This window comes from Dendronephthya gigantea, unplaced genomic scaffold, assembly GCF_004324835.1.
Source record: "Dendronephthya gigantea isolate DGI-Jeju-01 unplaced genomic scaffold, DenGig_1.0 000036F, whole genome shotgun sequence".
Taxonomy (NCBI): Eukaryota; Metazoa; Cnidaria; class Anthozoa; order Malacalcyonacea; family Nephtheidae; genus Dendronephthya; species Dendronephthya gigantea.
In genome coordinates, this window is record NW_021163046.1 from 374687 (window position 1) to 390997 (window position 16311).

The 16311-nt window shown below is 38.0% G+C and overlaps 1 protein-coding gene across 1 annotated transcript; it reads right to left on the reverse strand.

Moving 5' to 3' along the window:
* Nucleotides 1-549: 549 nt before the first annotated feature.
* On the reverse strand, nt 550-6614 carry LOC114525941 (protein DD3-3-like). The gene is made up of 10 exons (XM_028547400.1): nt 6396-6614; nt 5669-5749; nt 5401-5599; nt 4435-4596; nt 3485-3709; nt 2821-3301; nt 2422-2714; nt 2072-2116; nt 1801-1992; nt 550-1444 (listed from the first exon to the last, which is right to left on the reverse strand). The coding sequence occupies exons 1-10, from the start codon at nt 6561-6563 to the stop codon at nt 1053-1055; spliced, it is 2238 nt and encodes a 745-aa protein (XP_028403201.1). The 5' UTR covers nt 6564-6614; the 3' UTR covers nt 550-1052.
* Between the last annotated feature and the right edge of the window lie 9697 nt (nt 6615-16311).

Sequence of the window (16311 nt, forward strand, 5' to 3'; positions counted from 1 at the left end):
CGCAGGTAGATGTGTGTTAGAGAGGGGTTTGTATTATGAATATCGCAGGTAGATGTGTGTTAGAGATGTTCCTGTATTAAAGAGATGCTTGTGTTGGTGCCTTCGCTACGTTTGTATCAGAAAGGTTTGTTTATGAGACACGCCTGAGTTAAAGAACCAAAAGATGTGGAGGGATTTCAATTATGAGACGTGCGGTCAGATTGCAATTTGAAATGTGTCTGTATTTCTTCTCAAAGGTGCCTTCATTAGAGGAAAGCACGGAATTTAGAGACGCTTCCTTCAGATTAGAACAACATGTCTGCTTGTGAACTTGAGAGATCACATTTAAAAGTCAATGTAATCCATATACCTATAGACCTTTTTAAGCTTTCTTTTCATGTTTTTACTTTTATAGTAAGAGCGACAGGGCATTCTAATAATTTTCGACGGTTAATTTTTCATATGCGTTTAAAGGTGCAAACCACAATATATCGACTTCAAGCGATTCAAGCGACGCGATCTTAAATCGCTAAAGATTTAGTTCAAAGCGAAGACATGAAATCACACACGTTTGTAAAAAACAACTTTATTTAAAACGTGATATATTTCGTTTTTGTGAATTACTAATATAGCAGCTAAACGTGTGCCATTCCAGTACATTAATGCCATACATAAAAGTGCAATTGCATACTAGGTGAGAATGTGCTAGGACTTAGCGAAGCGAATTTAGAGAAACAGAAAAAAAGTTACAGAAGGAGGGGCTTTTTTTGGCCAAAAAAAGTTACTGAAAGAGAAGCTTTTTCTCGCCAAAAAACCTTAGGATATACTCTACAATTCCGCGCAGTTTGAATTGATAAAATTCTTTCGTTGGGGACATAAGCACGAGGGAACGATAACTAAAAATGAGTGCATGGTTCTGTTTGAATTTAGAATAGGAATATTTGAATTTGTTTCAGGTACTGTGAAACGTATTATTTGAAGGCTAAGTCACCGGCACGTGTTGTAGAATGTGAAAAATATGTTTGATATAGTAAAATGGCAGAAATAACACTTTAACCACTTTTGGAATCGATTTAACCACGTGAACGACGGCGGCGTCTTACGCGACGACGTCTTACACGACGACGTCTAATGCGACGACGTCGAGAACGGCGTCTTCTGGGGGGTGCCGGGGTTGTGGTGGAGTGGGTTGTAGGGGCGGGTGTTGTTACCGCAGGGCGAGAGGTCACAACAGAATTGGAACCAGGAGGCGCCCTCACCCCACCTAAAACATTGTTACCAGGCGAAGGTTTGTTCGTACCGGCCGTGACTATGATCGTTCCTTTTTGATTACGATTGCTGAAGTTGTTATTCCTCGTGCACATGTATTTATAGGAGCCTGGCGCGAAGGATAGGGCAGTCCCGAAGGAAGCGGGCGAGTTATCAAGTTGATTTTGAAAGTTTAATCTTCGGTTCTCGGATACACCTTAAAGAAATGACTTTTAGTTAAATTCTAATTTGAAACATGGTGGCGTAGGAGGCACAAGTGCAGTACAGTATAGTACAGTGTAGTACAGCGCAGTACAATCCAGTACAATACAGTTTAGTACACTGCTGTACATTGGTGTACAGTAAAGTGCAGCACAATAAAGTGAGATACCTGTGCGGTGCATTAGAGTATGGTAGAGTACATCGCAGTACAATAAAGTACTTGTGCGGTACAGTAGAGTACAGTAGAGTACATCGAAGTACAATAAAGTACTTGTGCGGTACAGTAGAGTATAGTATATTATCAGTATACTGTATTTCGGTCCAGTAAACTCACTACTAGTACACTCTCACCTAATCTATTATTTTTTCCTCCAGTGAAATCAAATCCCGACGTTGCGAGAGCCACAGCGACGTCTTCCATAGTTTTCAGTTGAATGTCCGGCGTCCATTTCAACGTTGCACCGCGAATCATTTGGCTGTTTTCCTTAAATTTCACATTCGTTCCCGAATCATCAATTTCGACCATGTTATTCTTATCAGTACCTGATAGAAAATGTATTTTAGTTTGGTATTTTGCATTCTTATCGTTACATTTATTTTTGTTGTCATTCACGATCCTTACCCGCTCTTCCTTCACCGTCATTATTCCCAGGATTTCGTGTTGAGCCTTAAAGAAACCATCAAAATATTTAAGAGTGATAAGAAATCTTGAATTTTGAGCATAAGATGAAAACTCTATTGCTTGCCTGAATAATAGTTAGCAATACTAAATACTACCCACTTTGAGATGCGAGTATATGTCTGAAAATTTACAATGTCGAACCAGTTTTCATGTCTATACGATAAAGCTATTATGTGTATGACAATAATAACAGAGATAGTGTGAATACAAGAGGTTTAAATGCATATAAATTTAAAGAAATTTGCTTCGAAATCCACACAGGCTTGTCAATGCATGGTGATGTATTTTACCTGTCCATTGAATGTGAACTATATCGTCACTGGTGACGTAAAGAGACTTCGGAACAAAATCATACTCCACAGCAGGGTAAACCTGAACGATATTTCCTCGTTTGCCACGGACATTAAGATTATACACTGCGACATCGTCCGATATCTTGTTTGTTCGTGCCATCAATATCATAACATGGCTTCTGTCTTGAAAAGTTCTGCCGAATTGAGCGGTATTGACTGCCAACTGCAAGTCGAAGTCATTTCCCAAATCATTTTTGAACGCGACCTTAGGGTCATTTGTCACAGGTGAACTGTTGGAATGAAATAGAAAGAGTGCTTTAAGTAATCTACTTTATATAAGTTCGACAGAATGGTATATGACGGTTGTAAATAAGATATCTTCAGTTTTTCACTTACTTTTGGGCCCCATTTTTATCGCTGAAGGTTTTATTCCCATCGTAATCATACGTGGAGATGTTGTATCTTATTCGGACTACACAACGTTTCTGGTTTTGTGAAGGAAAATACGGAATAATCCAAGTGTAGTTCATGGCGTACGAATCCACGACGTTGCCAAGGTGATTTGGACGCGAGACAGGGGACACTTTACAGTCAAGCTCAGGTGGTTGAACCAGACAGAACTCTTTGGGTTTTTTGGTAACTGGGTCTAATTCAAGACTATCTACGAGTTCGGATTTGTACGGAACGCCCCAAACAAGCGGGACATCTTTAGTCGTCGCTTGCTCACAACTCGCCTTATTTTTGTATTCGTCTTTTATATCAATGAAACTGCGGAAAACGATCCAATCTTTTCCATTTGCTTTGCAGTCAGTGGGATTATTGTATCTTGAATAATGTTTGAACTTTTCGCCGCCGTTATACTTCTCCAGACATTCTCCTGTGGAAAATATACACCATTAAACGATACAAATCATAATAAACTAACCAACTTTGCCTTGGCCTTAACGAGAAAAAGTTTTCTCTATACTTGAGCTCGGCAAAATATAAGCGTGGAAGCCTGCTTCAATCCAAAAAGGCAAAGTTATTCGACCTTTACTATATGCCTAGTCGTGCCTTGTACCTTTTGGGTGTCGATTAAAACTAAAATGCTTGTAAAAATCACAATGCTCTTTGTTGGTAACATAAACAGCTATATCTTTCCAATCGCTCGGATGCCAGTAGGGAAAATAATCGCGTTCTTCTGGACATTCGTAGCCATTACGGCCGGCGTTACCACCGTTCGGATCTTGTCTAGTCGCTGTACTTCCTTGGTCGTCTTTTACATTTTGATCTGCTGTAAACAAACCTGTTCAGACAAAGAGAAGATCTCATATCAGTTCATTTTACTTGGCAGTAATATCATGGTGCTGGGGTCGGTTGTATAAAACTCTTTAACGACATTTTGCATAGTTAAATCCTAGTTAACTCTGAAATACACGCAACTCTGATTTGCCAATTCTGTCCTTAACTATACAGTTTAAAGTTAACTAGTCTTTTATACAACCGGGCTTAAATTTACAGTAGCATTGCATGGGTATACATCAATTCTAAAAAATGGATGGAGGTGTCCGTTTGTTAAAAATAAGGAGTTTTAAAACACTCGCTATACCTAACTATATACAGCAGAAGCGTGGAGCAGTTAAATGATAAACAAACTAAATTTTAAATCATCAGTGAAATCGTGAATTAATTCGTGGAGTCAGTTAATTAATTAACTGGTTATTTCAAAGCATAGGAATGTTTAAATGCTGGCTGCATGCTTGTTCAGAGGCTGTTTCCAAAGATCGAAACTGGTTCAGTACCCACTATGGTGGTCTTTCGTGATCGTACCCGTCACCTGATATTAACCAACTTACTTTACATCACGAGTATATATAGTTCAGATTAAGCTAATCAGATCAGATTAATCAGATTAGATCGACCAGATTAAATTGATCATTCTCTAATATATCTATAGCTATACCTTTTCTTACGGAACAATTGCAAGAAACGAACTTGTATAAAATGCGAGGTTCAGAGAAATGAGCTTACCTTTATTCCGTGGCCTTCGATAACATTTATCGTACCATTCCCAGGGTTCATGCATTCCAAACTCGAGTCTGGAAGCCTGTTTTTTCACATTCTTTTTATTTTCCGGGTTCCCCAAAAATCCATCTGAATGTGCTCTATAGGGTATCGTTCCCTCAGTTTTACCTGTAAATGCATGAGAACACGATAATAGTATTATATTTAAAACTAAAACATTCTTATAACTCATATGAAAGACCTTACTACATTCGTGACAAGGCTCGTGTATTTTCGATACATGAAGTATGTCACGCAAAGCTTTACCACAATTTTCATTGCCAATTTCTTTAATTTCCTTCAGATAAATAAAATTTCGATTCTACTTTAATGTTTAGGCTATAATTTAAAGAGATATTCACTTCCACGTCGTCTTCCTGCGTTTTTTTTGTCACCCTGAATTTAGTTGATATAATAAACAAAAATTACACGGTTACTCGATAGATAAGATATGTTTTATGTTCCAATGGCAGAAACAAAATTAATATCTAATTTAAAATTGCCTTTACCTAAAATATACTAGTAAATTGCGCAGCTCTTGTGATATTTTCAAGCAGGCCAAAAGTGTCGTGCATGCACTTCGTTTAAGAAAAAAATGATCGGATACTGTTCAAGCACTTATTAGCTACTTCTTTGCCCTCAACAGCGGCAAATTAAAAAGCCGGTAAAACAGAAAGTATCAGCGCTTTGTTTTTCGGTTCGTGATGCCACAAATATGCGTAAGAATTAAGTTTCAAATTTTTTCATGCCGAGAGTTTTGTTAAAGTATTATATATATTCGAGCTTCTCTCGACACCCTTTGCTTTTTTAACTCTGCAGAAAAAAACAATGCAGACGAAAACTTGAGTGTTTCAATAGATAGATGGATGAAAATTAAGTTCCTCACTATAGTTATCGATGATTTTTTAAACGGAAATCTAACGACTAACATACCATTGCGAATCGTGTCAATGCTGGCTTTACGCCTATCGAAGCTTTCGAACTGATCGTTCTGACACATATACTGCAACACAACGTTACAATCGAGGTCTCCATGACCACAACCATGTTGGCTTGTCCATTCGATGACTAGGTGAGATTTACCAGCTTTTTTAGGAGACGAGATAAACTTGCTGCCGCTCATAAAATATTTCTGCAAAAAGGTGAAAAAGCAAACTGAATATGTGTTTATCATATCGGTATACGATATATACAATCTTACCATGGAATATTGGAGATCTTGCTGGTGAGCGCCGTTATGATAAGGCAGTTCTCCAACGTTATAACCACCTTTAGCATTGTTCTATAACAGAATTATGACGGAACCAGTTTATCTTTAAATCTGACCGGATCTATCGCACGTCCAACTATGGTAGCCTATATTTAAAACTATGAACCAGATCTTAAAAGCTGTTAGCGCATGTAAAAGTTGTTAGTGCATATTGAAGATTTCGAAGGGAAGAAATAGTCGAAGAAAAACCCTCACAACTAAATGCAACTAAATCTCGCATTGTTCACGCAATTGATTGACAGCAATATACAGCCAGGGGAATTTGTTTTATTAACAAGGCTTGTATAAACCTTTTTTTTAACGTATAAACCTCTGCGTCATCGAGGTTAAGGGTGCCCGCGTGCGTATCATGAACACGCTTAGAACTACAGGTTCAATGGACTTGAATCGCTGCTGTAATCATATATAAGAGCTACACTGTTTGAGGACTGATGAGAGGAAATCAAAGAGCTTAGGTCAATATATTGTTCGTCTTAAAAAGTATAGCTACCCTTGCGTAACCGCGTAAAATAGTTTAAAAAAACTTAAAGTAAATTTCCTTCCCTTACTTGAACAGTCATGGCAATCGACGAACTCTGATGCAAATTTACATTTCTCAATTCGTGTTTCATACGAAGTGCTTTTATTAAAATATCTGGTCGAACTGTGAGTTACTTACTTGTGAGTCGAACAAACGATTTCCATTCTGCCTATTTTGACCAGGGCTATTCAGTCTGTCGTTGGATCCTCTGGGATTGTGCATATAAACATCGCCGTGAATGTGATATGAACAGACAAGAAGTAATAGCAGACGGAAAGCCAGCGAAAGCAGACAGCTTTTCGCCATATCACGCGCCCGTTCTAACGCTTGTCCTTATGGCTATATTGAGTTGCTCGCTATAGTTTTGCCGACAGGGATTTAGCTAAGCGGTGGGCCTATAGCAGCGTATAACCCCACAGAATTGCGTTGGCGTCCGCACAAAAACTCTGTCGGTTGAAACGGCCGCACGCTGGGGGAACGATAATGCTTGGCAAAGAAAGCTTAACCCAGAATTGTATAGGGTATTTCACGATTAAAGAAAGACAATTTTCGGTTATTTTTACAGCAGTGAGATTTTGATAAACGATTTTGAGACACAAGTTTATAGAATCAGACGGCATGTTTTTGACTTCAGTGAAGTTTTGCTTTACAATCATCACAGAATACATGATAGTTCTTTCTGTTTGCATTCTTTAATACCTCATTATATTGAGAGCAATTCTTTTAGGCAAACATTTGGAGTCTTAGAAATTACGACCGTATCTTTGCCAAAAATCGTAACTTTTTGCCTCGTCCCCCGCTTTGCAATGTCTTAAACTGCCTTAGAATGAAAATGTTTGATGTAAACAGGTAGTAGCGAGTAGGACGTGGTGGCTCTTTTGTGATAGATTTATACGGCGTCTATGCGGTAATATCATAACGGGCATTTCAAATGTATAAGATTGTATCATTAACTTATTATACCATATATACCATGACTATATTTCTGACAAATTGCTTCGAAATATGTCGAACTATTGTCTTTGAATTTCAAAGCTTATAATCTCCGACTATCGTTTTGCCACCAAAATATGCAGGGGGGTGGCGGCGGCAGAAAGATACTCCCCCATTTGAAATGTGATTACGATCTTGGTATGACCAAGTATTAATAAATAGATCTGTCCATGATTTATTTGCTAGCCATTGGAGATGTGGTCGGACTAGAATAGTATTTATCAAAACTATATCTCGTAATTGTTCTCGCTCGCTGCGTGAGGCAAATCAAGATTGTATCTAAGATAAACGAAGTATAAAAAACGACAAGACAGACCTTTGTTCCTACGCTATAAACATTTAAAACCTTTCAGCACAACTGCACAAAGCACAGCGTGAAATGACAGCGCCGTATTACAATACAGCAAGTCTGCGAGGAGTTTCATGTTGACAGCGTGGTATTTTATAAATTATATCATTTGGCAACACTTGTTTTTTATAATTCGGCTGTAGCTTTACCAATCTCAAATCCTGTTAGTGCTAGTTGAAAATCGCATAACGCAATAAAGCGCGCAATGGATGACCTGTTGATAGACAAATGTGCTTTAAAAATACACAAAACACATGCATCAACTCCACATATTTCACGAGTGTCCAACTTGTGCATTTTTAGCAATCGCATTTTTTGTGCCCTTTCGTTATTTCGCGGTAACAAATCCTCGAATCGGAAATTGTGAATTCGAGACTTTCTCTAAAATGATTGCGAAGCATAAATATAAAATAATAATGACCATATTTAGTGACCATAAACAACTATACGGTAAAAAACCCTACGACAAACGATACTTGAGGAGATTCATCCCCGTCTATTCAGGGCCACGCGACGATTGATACGGTATACGGCCCCACACGGAACTATTTCGAAGTTACTGCCGGGTTTCGGCGCCGAAATGTCTCGCTGCACTTGTAGTTCAAAATAGAATCACTTCGCACGTTTTTTTACCGTTTCTTCGCAACTTATCTCTCACAAGATTAATGGCATTTGTAAAAATCTTGTATAAAAAAACGCTGTATGTTCATTAAGATGTACTTTGCAACGTCCGTTGATGTTAAATGTTGCGCGATTTCAAAAATAAAGACTTGTTTTCAATGGCCGTTTACGCTGTGATTACCTATTTACCTTCGTTTGATGGATGTAAACGAACGATTAGTTATGCTTGCTTTGATTTATAGGTGCTCAGATGTAAACAGCCGTAACTTATCCACTTGCTCTCATCTATCAAAAGTAGAAAATCGCATCTAAAAACTCATGCCAAAGTGCATTAATGTAACTGATCTTTAAGCTTGTTTAAAAATCGCGACCGTGTATAGTTAGCTTAGATTTCAGTTTTTCGCAAAGTCATATGCCGATCACAAAATGCAATATAGATGCGAAAAAAACTGTCAAATACTTGCATGCATTCTTTTCTAATCGTCTTGAATATATTTTCGGATGAAATTACATTCGTTTCCAACACCTTCGACCTTTCGGAAGACGAAGAGCATAAGCGATGGCCAACTGCCAAAATATGTTTAGAAAAGAGCCTTTGTTCGAACAGATTAGAATCGATGTTGTGGCTATCATGAAGCTTGTTTTTACCAATTAATGAAAAGCTAATGGTTTATCCCAACTACTGAGCGCTGTAATGAATTCATTATAGCATTTATGTGAATTAACGATAGATGCGATAGCTAATTATAGCTAACTATCGTACGAATGCCAAAAGGTCTAGATAAAAAGACTATAGTAAAAAAAGTCGGCAAAGTTTTATCAGATTCTGTAAAAAATGTAATTTTGTTTATATAGTTCTATTATTTTCCATCGAAAAATTCGATTTAACATCCCCTCTTCCTTGGTATATACGCATACCTTGTATCTCTATAGGTACTTGTAAAGATAGGATTATTTAAATCATATTAAAGAACATTACAGGCCCCAAATTAGTTGCCAATTGTATGTATATACACATGCACTGTTCTAAATATATATATATTTGTAAACATAACCCATATGCCCATAAAAAAACGTTGTTTTGACAAGGAAATCTCAAAAACGTACTTTCTATTGAGTTATATTACACATTCTTGTCCCGCCTAAGTCGTTTGTTAAAAATGCATTGTTGCGTCTCTCTGATTCTAAATTAGACTTTGATTAGGAAGAAAATCCATCTTTCCACTAGAAACTATATGGAAAAGAATCAAGATTCCTGGGATATCTTTTAAAAATCAAAAACAACAACTCAGCCGACACAGCCATGCACTTAAAATGGCTACTTTTGCCTTTATTAACGTATGCTCACTGGAACCGTTGCATGCATTGAGTTATTTAGGCACGATTTCCCAAACAGGATTGTTCTTTCTAGGGCTAATTAACTTCGATTCGCGAAATTGCAGTTGGGTTTTTAAAACCGGTCCTAAATGGCACATATATTCATATAGATTGAATAATTGATATCATATATCGTATATTTTATAATTATAGTATACATTACTTAAATTAGCCTCATTAAAACGTTACTTTGAGAATGTTATTTTCCATGTAATATTTGCTACAGCATATTTCTCGCCTTCGTATCAATCTACGCCAATTCCACGCAGGTGTCCTGAACTGATCTCCGTCTGAGATATCTGCAGTATTGCAAATCATCCCAAGAGCCTGAAAACTTCTTTTGTTTCGCAGAGATATTCTGTCGTGAGGAGATTTCGCTATTCGACGATACTTTTCGCAAAGATCTCGACTTCTGTTTGTGCAAGGGGGCCATTTGTATCGGAGGAAGGAGCTTGCACAATGGTTTCTCCACCTGAGATTCTTCGGGCGAACCGGAACCTTCCTCTTCATCGTTGTTGTTAAAGTCAGTTTGTGCTACGAAATGTTTTCGTCTTAAACTCGAATTGAGTAGACCAGCGACACTAAACGATCGTGACAACATCTTTTCATCTTTTTTGTTTGAATTCAAAAATGTTTTCAGATCTGAGGCATCTATAATGCTCATATGCCTCGATCGACAGCGTGTCTTTCGAGAGTTCACACAAATATCGGGAACAGGAAAAGGCTGAGTGTTTTCTCGTTTTGCGCTGGACGAATTCTGGCAGTTTTCTTCGGGTTTTGAAGACATTATCGACATTTGTAAGCCTAGAATTTCTTTCTTCCGGTTCGTGAGATTCACGCTTTCGTTGGCACGCAAGCGTTCAAGAGATTTGTGTTGCTTTTCCAGTTTTAACTGTTCGCATTTGTTGCGGACGAAAAAACCTTTCCTGAACTCGCTCGAAAAGTTCTGGATTTTCCGTTCCTTGTTCTTGCAATTCAAAGCCAATGGATTCATGACAAACGTTTGGCACGAGCTCAGCAGAAGATTTCCGTCACCTTTTTGAGGTCAAAATGCTCGAAATTTCCCGATAGAAGAAATGCAGCGACTGCAGCAGCCCGTACAGAGCTCGTCTCTTAATTCACAGACGAAATTTTTTGCTCCGTGGAATAAACGTATAGTCCGCCGTAAACAACCGCTATATCGTCCATAAATCAAACGATAAGGACCTGCTGATGTAATGCTATATAAGACGCTGTAATAACCGCCCTAATTACAACAGTCTTCAAAAGTGTTTACTTTCAAATTCGCTTTCTTCTTTCTCGATAAACTTGCTTGCTTTATTTCCTCAAAACACCGGATCTTTACTGTAAATCTCCGTCCCACGATATGACTCGGAAATATACGCTGTTCAGCTCTATCCGTTCGGTCAAGAGGAAGCAGTTCTTTCAGACAGCTGACGGCGCCTTCTCGAACTCTTTCGCGTCTTATCAGTTCTTTGCAACGCTAAAAGCGGCCTGATTTTTTCCGAAACTTTTTTCAACACTCAACCTGCCCGCGAAAAAGGTACGTAGAATTGTGATACCGCCTGTCTTCGCCAGCTATCTTTTATACGGTTCAAATAACATCACATAGCTGCAAACGAGAATATCGTAAATGCAATTATAATATACGCAAAGTACTTGAGCCTGTCTCAGGCCCGTTTGAAGCCCTTGTATTCACACTACTTGTCAAAAGAGATTTATATAGCCACGAAGACGTGCGCTTTGATAAATATGGGGTAAGATCTTTATAGATAAGTTAAACTTTCAAAAAACATTTGCAGTACACTGGGTCACAGTCTTTTCTAACATCGGCATGTTTTAAATGTCAATGTTGCCGTGAGGGCTTTTATACTTAACGACGAATTATAAAGAAAAAAACTCCCCTGAAATATATTGGATCGAATTTCACCCCGCCTTTTTAATATAAAGACTACGTATTTTAACAGGAATCGACACGTAGCTGCAGACACTGTTTTTTTATCAAGATCTATATATAAAAGCACTATGTCCGAAATATACCTACACTGACTTATACACGAGCTATATAACATCACGAAATGGTATGGAACGTTTTAACGACGCATTGGCGAAAAAACGGTTTTGAGCATTTTTGGACGGCATGCGGGAATGCACGCATGGGCTAACTAATTCAATAAGGAACAAAAATTGAGCTAAAATAGAACTCTTAATTCTGTTAAAAAATCACTATAGCTTAGCTTATAATTGGCGTAACATCAGAACCAACGTCAACTAGGACTGTATGCATAATACAGCGATCGCTTTATTGTATATTAATTAATCAGGGGCGGCCGAACCGGGGGGGGGGAGCTTAATGGGCTTAGCTTACCGCGCAAGTTATATGCGGAATTTTTTAAAACACGCAACAAATTTCGAATAGAACACTGAATATGGGAACTTCACTATCATTGTCTTAAACTTTGTCTCGATTCTCTGCGCGTCAAACAAGGAGTATATCTTATAATATAGTATAATCTTTACATCAGACAAAACCATGAACTATATTTTTCAATTCAGCCCCCTCGAAAAGTTGTTCTACCACCCCTGAATGTTTAATATGTCAGTATAACATATATAGTTTGTATATTACTTTAGTTTATACAATTGTATGACGTCTTAAAAATGTTTTTGCAGACCAAACGAAACACACTATACTTTATGGCTAACCTTTTTTCATTAGAAGTTATTCTTAATGCTAGCATTCAGGGTTATATTAGAACGTCTGAATCTATTTAATCAATCCACACTACACACAGGGATATATAATTCCATTGGCGGGCCTTTTTAAAGCCGATCAAAAATTTCGAGTGCACCTTATACAATAGCCCACGTCAACTTAACGTCAACTGTCAATATTTTACGAGGATCAAGTTTTAAACGTCAATAGAATAACTGGTATTTGTGCTTTTTCTTACCGTGTATACATATGTTCAGGTTTTCGATAAGAAATTCTCTAATTTGTAATCAATTATCTTCTCTCAAAAAACCTTGTCAGACTGCGTGATTGTTCCAGGTAATCTAACATGTAATCTTCTTCACACAAGCAGTTCCATTCATGTACACGCGACGAGCTTTTAATAACGATGCCCCTTCTTTACCTCAGGAATTATAATAACACTTGTACAAAAGTACGAATTGGCATATGTAGCCCAAATGAAACGTTTCCGCGCTTTTTTTAACAGAAAACTTGGCAATGATTTTTGTGTGCATATACTATACGTGCCAACCCAACGATCTACCCAGCACAGTGTACAACGTTGAAACTCTGTCATCTTTCATTCTGCACTCCTTTATTTATAGTATTTTTCTCTAAGGGATTGCATCAATCCCTTCGTTATTTGGAAGGCTTTGTGTTATCTCGGATGCAACTGGTAATGAGGCATCCGCAGTTAATACTCATGTGACTTGCGATCTTATTCGCTTATTTACACATATCAACATTCCTTCGTATCCCTAAACCGATATTAGCCGATATTATCCTCCTATTTCTGTTTGTTCTTGTCCCCAGGATGTATTTTTGGGCGAATCCTTATCGTAATAGGCGAATTAATAGAGACCTTAAGATTGACATCATCGCGGCAGATCGCCAACATAAGATCTTACTTGAAACGAAATCCAATAGATTTTCGACATTCGCTCGACTATATTCAACAATACTTAATGCCCAACTTTTTTGGGCAAGTAAATTGGTCTTTAGGTAATATATGCAACCGAATATTATGTATATAATAAGAATACTAATGATATTTATATTTTTGCATGATGCAGCTTACAAGAGTATTATTTTCTAGGCAAATTGCCGCGCAATATAATGCAATCATGCAGTAATTAAATAAAATATTTTTAGTTTGACGCCTGAAGTTAGCCATTTCCTGCAAAGTCCAGCTTAAGTTGTTTAATACTGATAGGCCCCTTGCAACCTTTGCTGCGCGATTATCCGCTTTTGACAGATGTGAAAAAGGGGATAAGTTATGGATGTTCAGGCTAAAGCGACTATACAGCAAAGTAGTTCTAACAATCTTCTCGTTTTCATTTATCAAAAGTCGACGTGAAAATGGCAAATACATATCAAACTCTGTGTAGACAAAAGGTATATCGTGTTTCAAGTTAGCGCGCTTCCAGCTGCGCGGCTATATTATTTGACTCAAAATTCGTGGTTTTTTCCTGCTCGTGCGTTGTGCGTAAAAAATACATCTTAGTTACCAGCGGGATTTAAAAATTTCACCTTCGGCACGTCTGGTAATGCAATTTTCATACAGATTCATCACGTTCTAGACCTGGACTTTGGGGTTTTTTAGTACGCCGCTATTATAGAATTTCACCGCTGAGTGACCTACTCACGGCGGAAGTGAGAGGGAAACTGGAGCTAGCGCTGTTGCAATACATTGTGACGTCTAGTTACTTCCATTTTTGGAATCTACATGATTTGGCGCAAATTTTGATACCAAATTCATACATATTCAAAGCGAATTAAGAGTGGACCAATGGCTCTATATCTTCGGTTTTTCGGGGTTTCTTTCTCGATTTTGGTTTTGTTTACCTCATAAATTCATTCCGTCGAAGGGATAGAGCATGAATACGAACAAAGTACGCCTTTTCTACGGACTACAGTTCCTTCTTTTAATTACGAAATAAGCAAGTAAGTATTAAAATTATAAATTTTTGATGATTGTCCATATTAAAAGTTTAAAATATCTTTGTTCGGAGTTGATAAACACTCTGTGTCTATATTTCAGCTTACTCATATATACTTTATCAAAAGAGAGGCACTGAGCAAAAGAACGGAGAAACCTATGGCTATGAATCTTCTTTTAGTTGACGTGTTTGCGGACGAAAACTCATTATTATTAATGTATTCATCGGCAAAACGCCGAGATGGGCCGGCTTCAAAATTCGCTTCATGAATTCGCTTCGATCTCAACGCCATCTTTGTTTATGGCCGCGCGGTATTGCTCTCAAAAGAGACTAGACTCTAGCTAGGGCAAATGTCCCAATTTGTACTACAAGAGTTTGATATGAATGGCGTGACGCCCCTAATTTGGGATGTGCCACATCAGTATTCTGCTGTCGTCTTTGACGTTCTATTTTTCAATCTTAATCTGCCTTTAAATTCCGAAATTTACGTCGAAAAACGAGTCTTGAGTCAGGCACGTGAGTCCCTTCCCTCCCGTTGACTCTAAACCATATTGAGGGTTCTCTCACCGTAGTAAAGCGCGTTCAACGCGCTAAGTGCTTGCTGTGAGATTGAGGTTTTCCTTGTGTACAGATACCTCTCATCTTCTGTGCCTCTTATACATGATGAAATGTTGATCTAACACGAGCTAATTGATCGCTAAATGCGTGGAATGATTACAGGAATGCCTAATTCGAATTCAACTTAAAATCTAGGTATTTGATTAGAAAGTAGAAACTATCTCTCGTGTGAGCTTTCGTTTTCGTTATATTCAGCGGGATAGCAAGGAGGCATTAGTAGTGCATGACTATGAAGTTGCGTGATGCATGGGCTGATGGCGTGAGCAAACAAAACACGAGAATGACAAATTTAGCACTTGTTCTCACTCCTAAAGCTTCCTGGTATCAGGCGGGAAGCTTGCGTCTTGGTTCAAGGCAAAAATAACACGCACGCACGCATTCTTTCGTGCACTATTGCTGAGGGTGCCTGAAATGTTTCAACCTTAGCCTTGGATGAAGGACTACCAGAGGGTAGCTCTGAACTGCGCTAGCGTTTTGCCGTATCGTTTGCTTCGAACATCTATATATCGCTTGGTGAAATGACGAAACTAGAGCTAGAACGTGTATGTTTTTTTATATGGTTATATCCCTGGTTTTTGGCAATTGTAACATCTAATCCATCATAACCGGTATCAATCTTTCCTGGGATGCAACATGTAACTCGTGCAGCCTAGATGGCTACTTATGAATAGTGATATTCACACATTCGCACATTCTTTATATCCCTTATCCAATATCCGTTACAAATTTAAAGTCGTATCCCCGGGCAATTTGAACGAGCAAGGTCTAATGCTTTGCAGAATTGGGATTCGTTGCATACACGCGAGCTCTGCTTATGTTTTGTCATCGCGAAGTTACCAAGAGGGCATTAATTAGCAAGCTCTCTCACCATTAACACCTAACAAATGGTTTTATCACCATGTAAGGAAAGCGCTCTAAGTGCTCATTAAAGAGGATCTTTTTAAAATAGCAGTATATGTGAAAATCTAAGTTCGTATCCTGTTAAAAATGTGTTATGTATTAAAAAACCCCAAGCTTTTACTGTTTAAAATAATAGTATATAATGATTTAATTTTGGACTTAATACAGGATCAGGTTTATTTATCTGTTTAAATGTGTCTATGATGTATATTCATCTCTTTATTAACATCAATCAATATGTGCTTACACGGAAAATATAGAATATCGAAATACCTTGATTAGTTTGATACGCCAATTTCTCTTCTGAAATTGATGAGATGAATGCTCCAGTCCAATCTTGGTTTCCCTCTCAGCAAACAACGTGTGATTCGGTTGGAGACGTACGCTTATATGTGTGTTATGTAACAGTGCATTCAACTATCAGCACAGATTCCGTCACAATTCCTGTTAGCGTGAAGAGACGTGATATTCCTGTGCTAATGGGACCGTCCCCAATTTCGCCTTTCCTGACCTTCGATAACT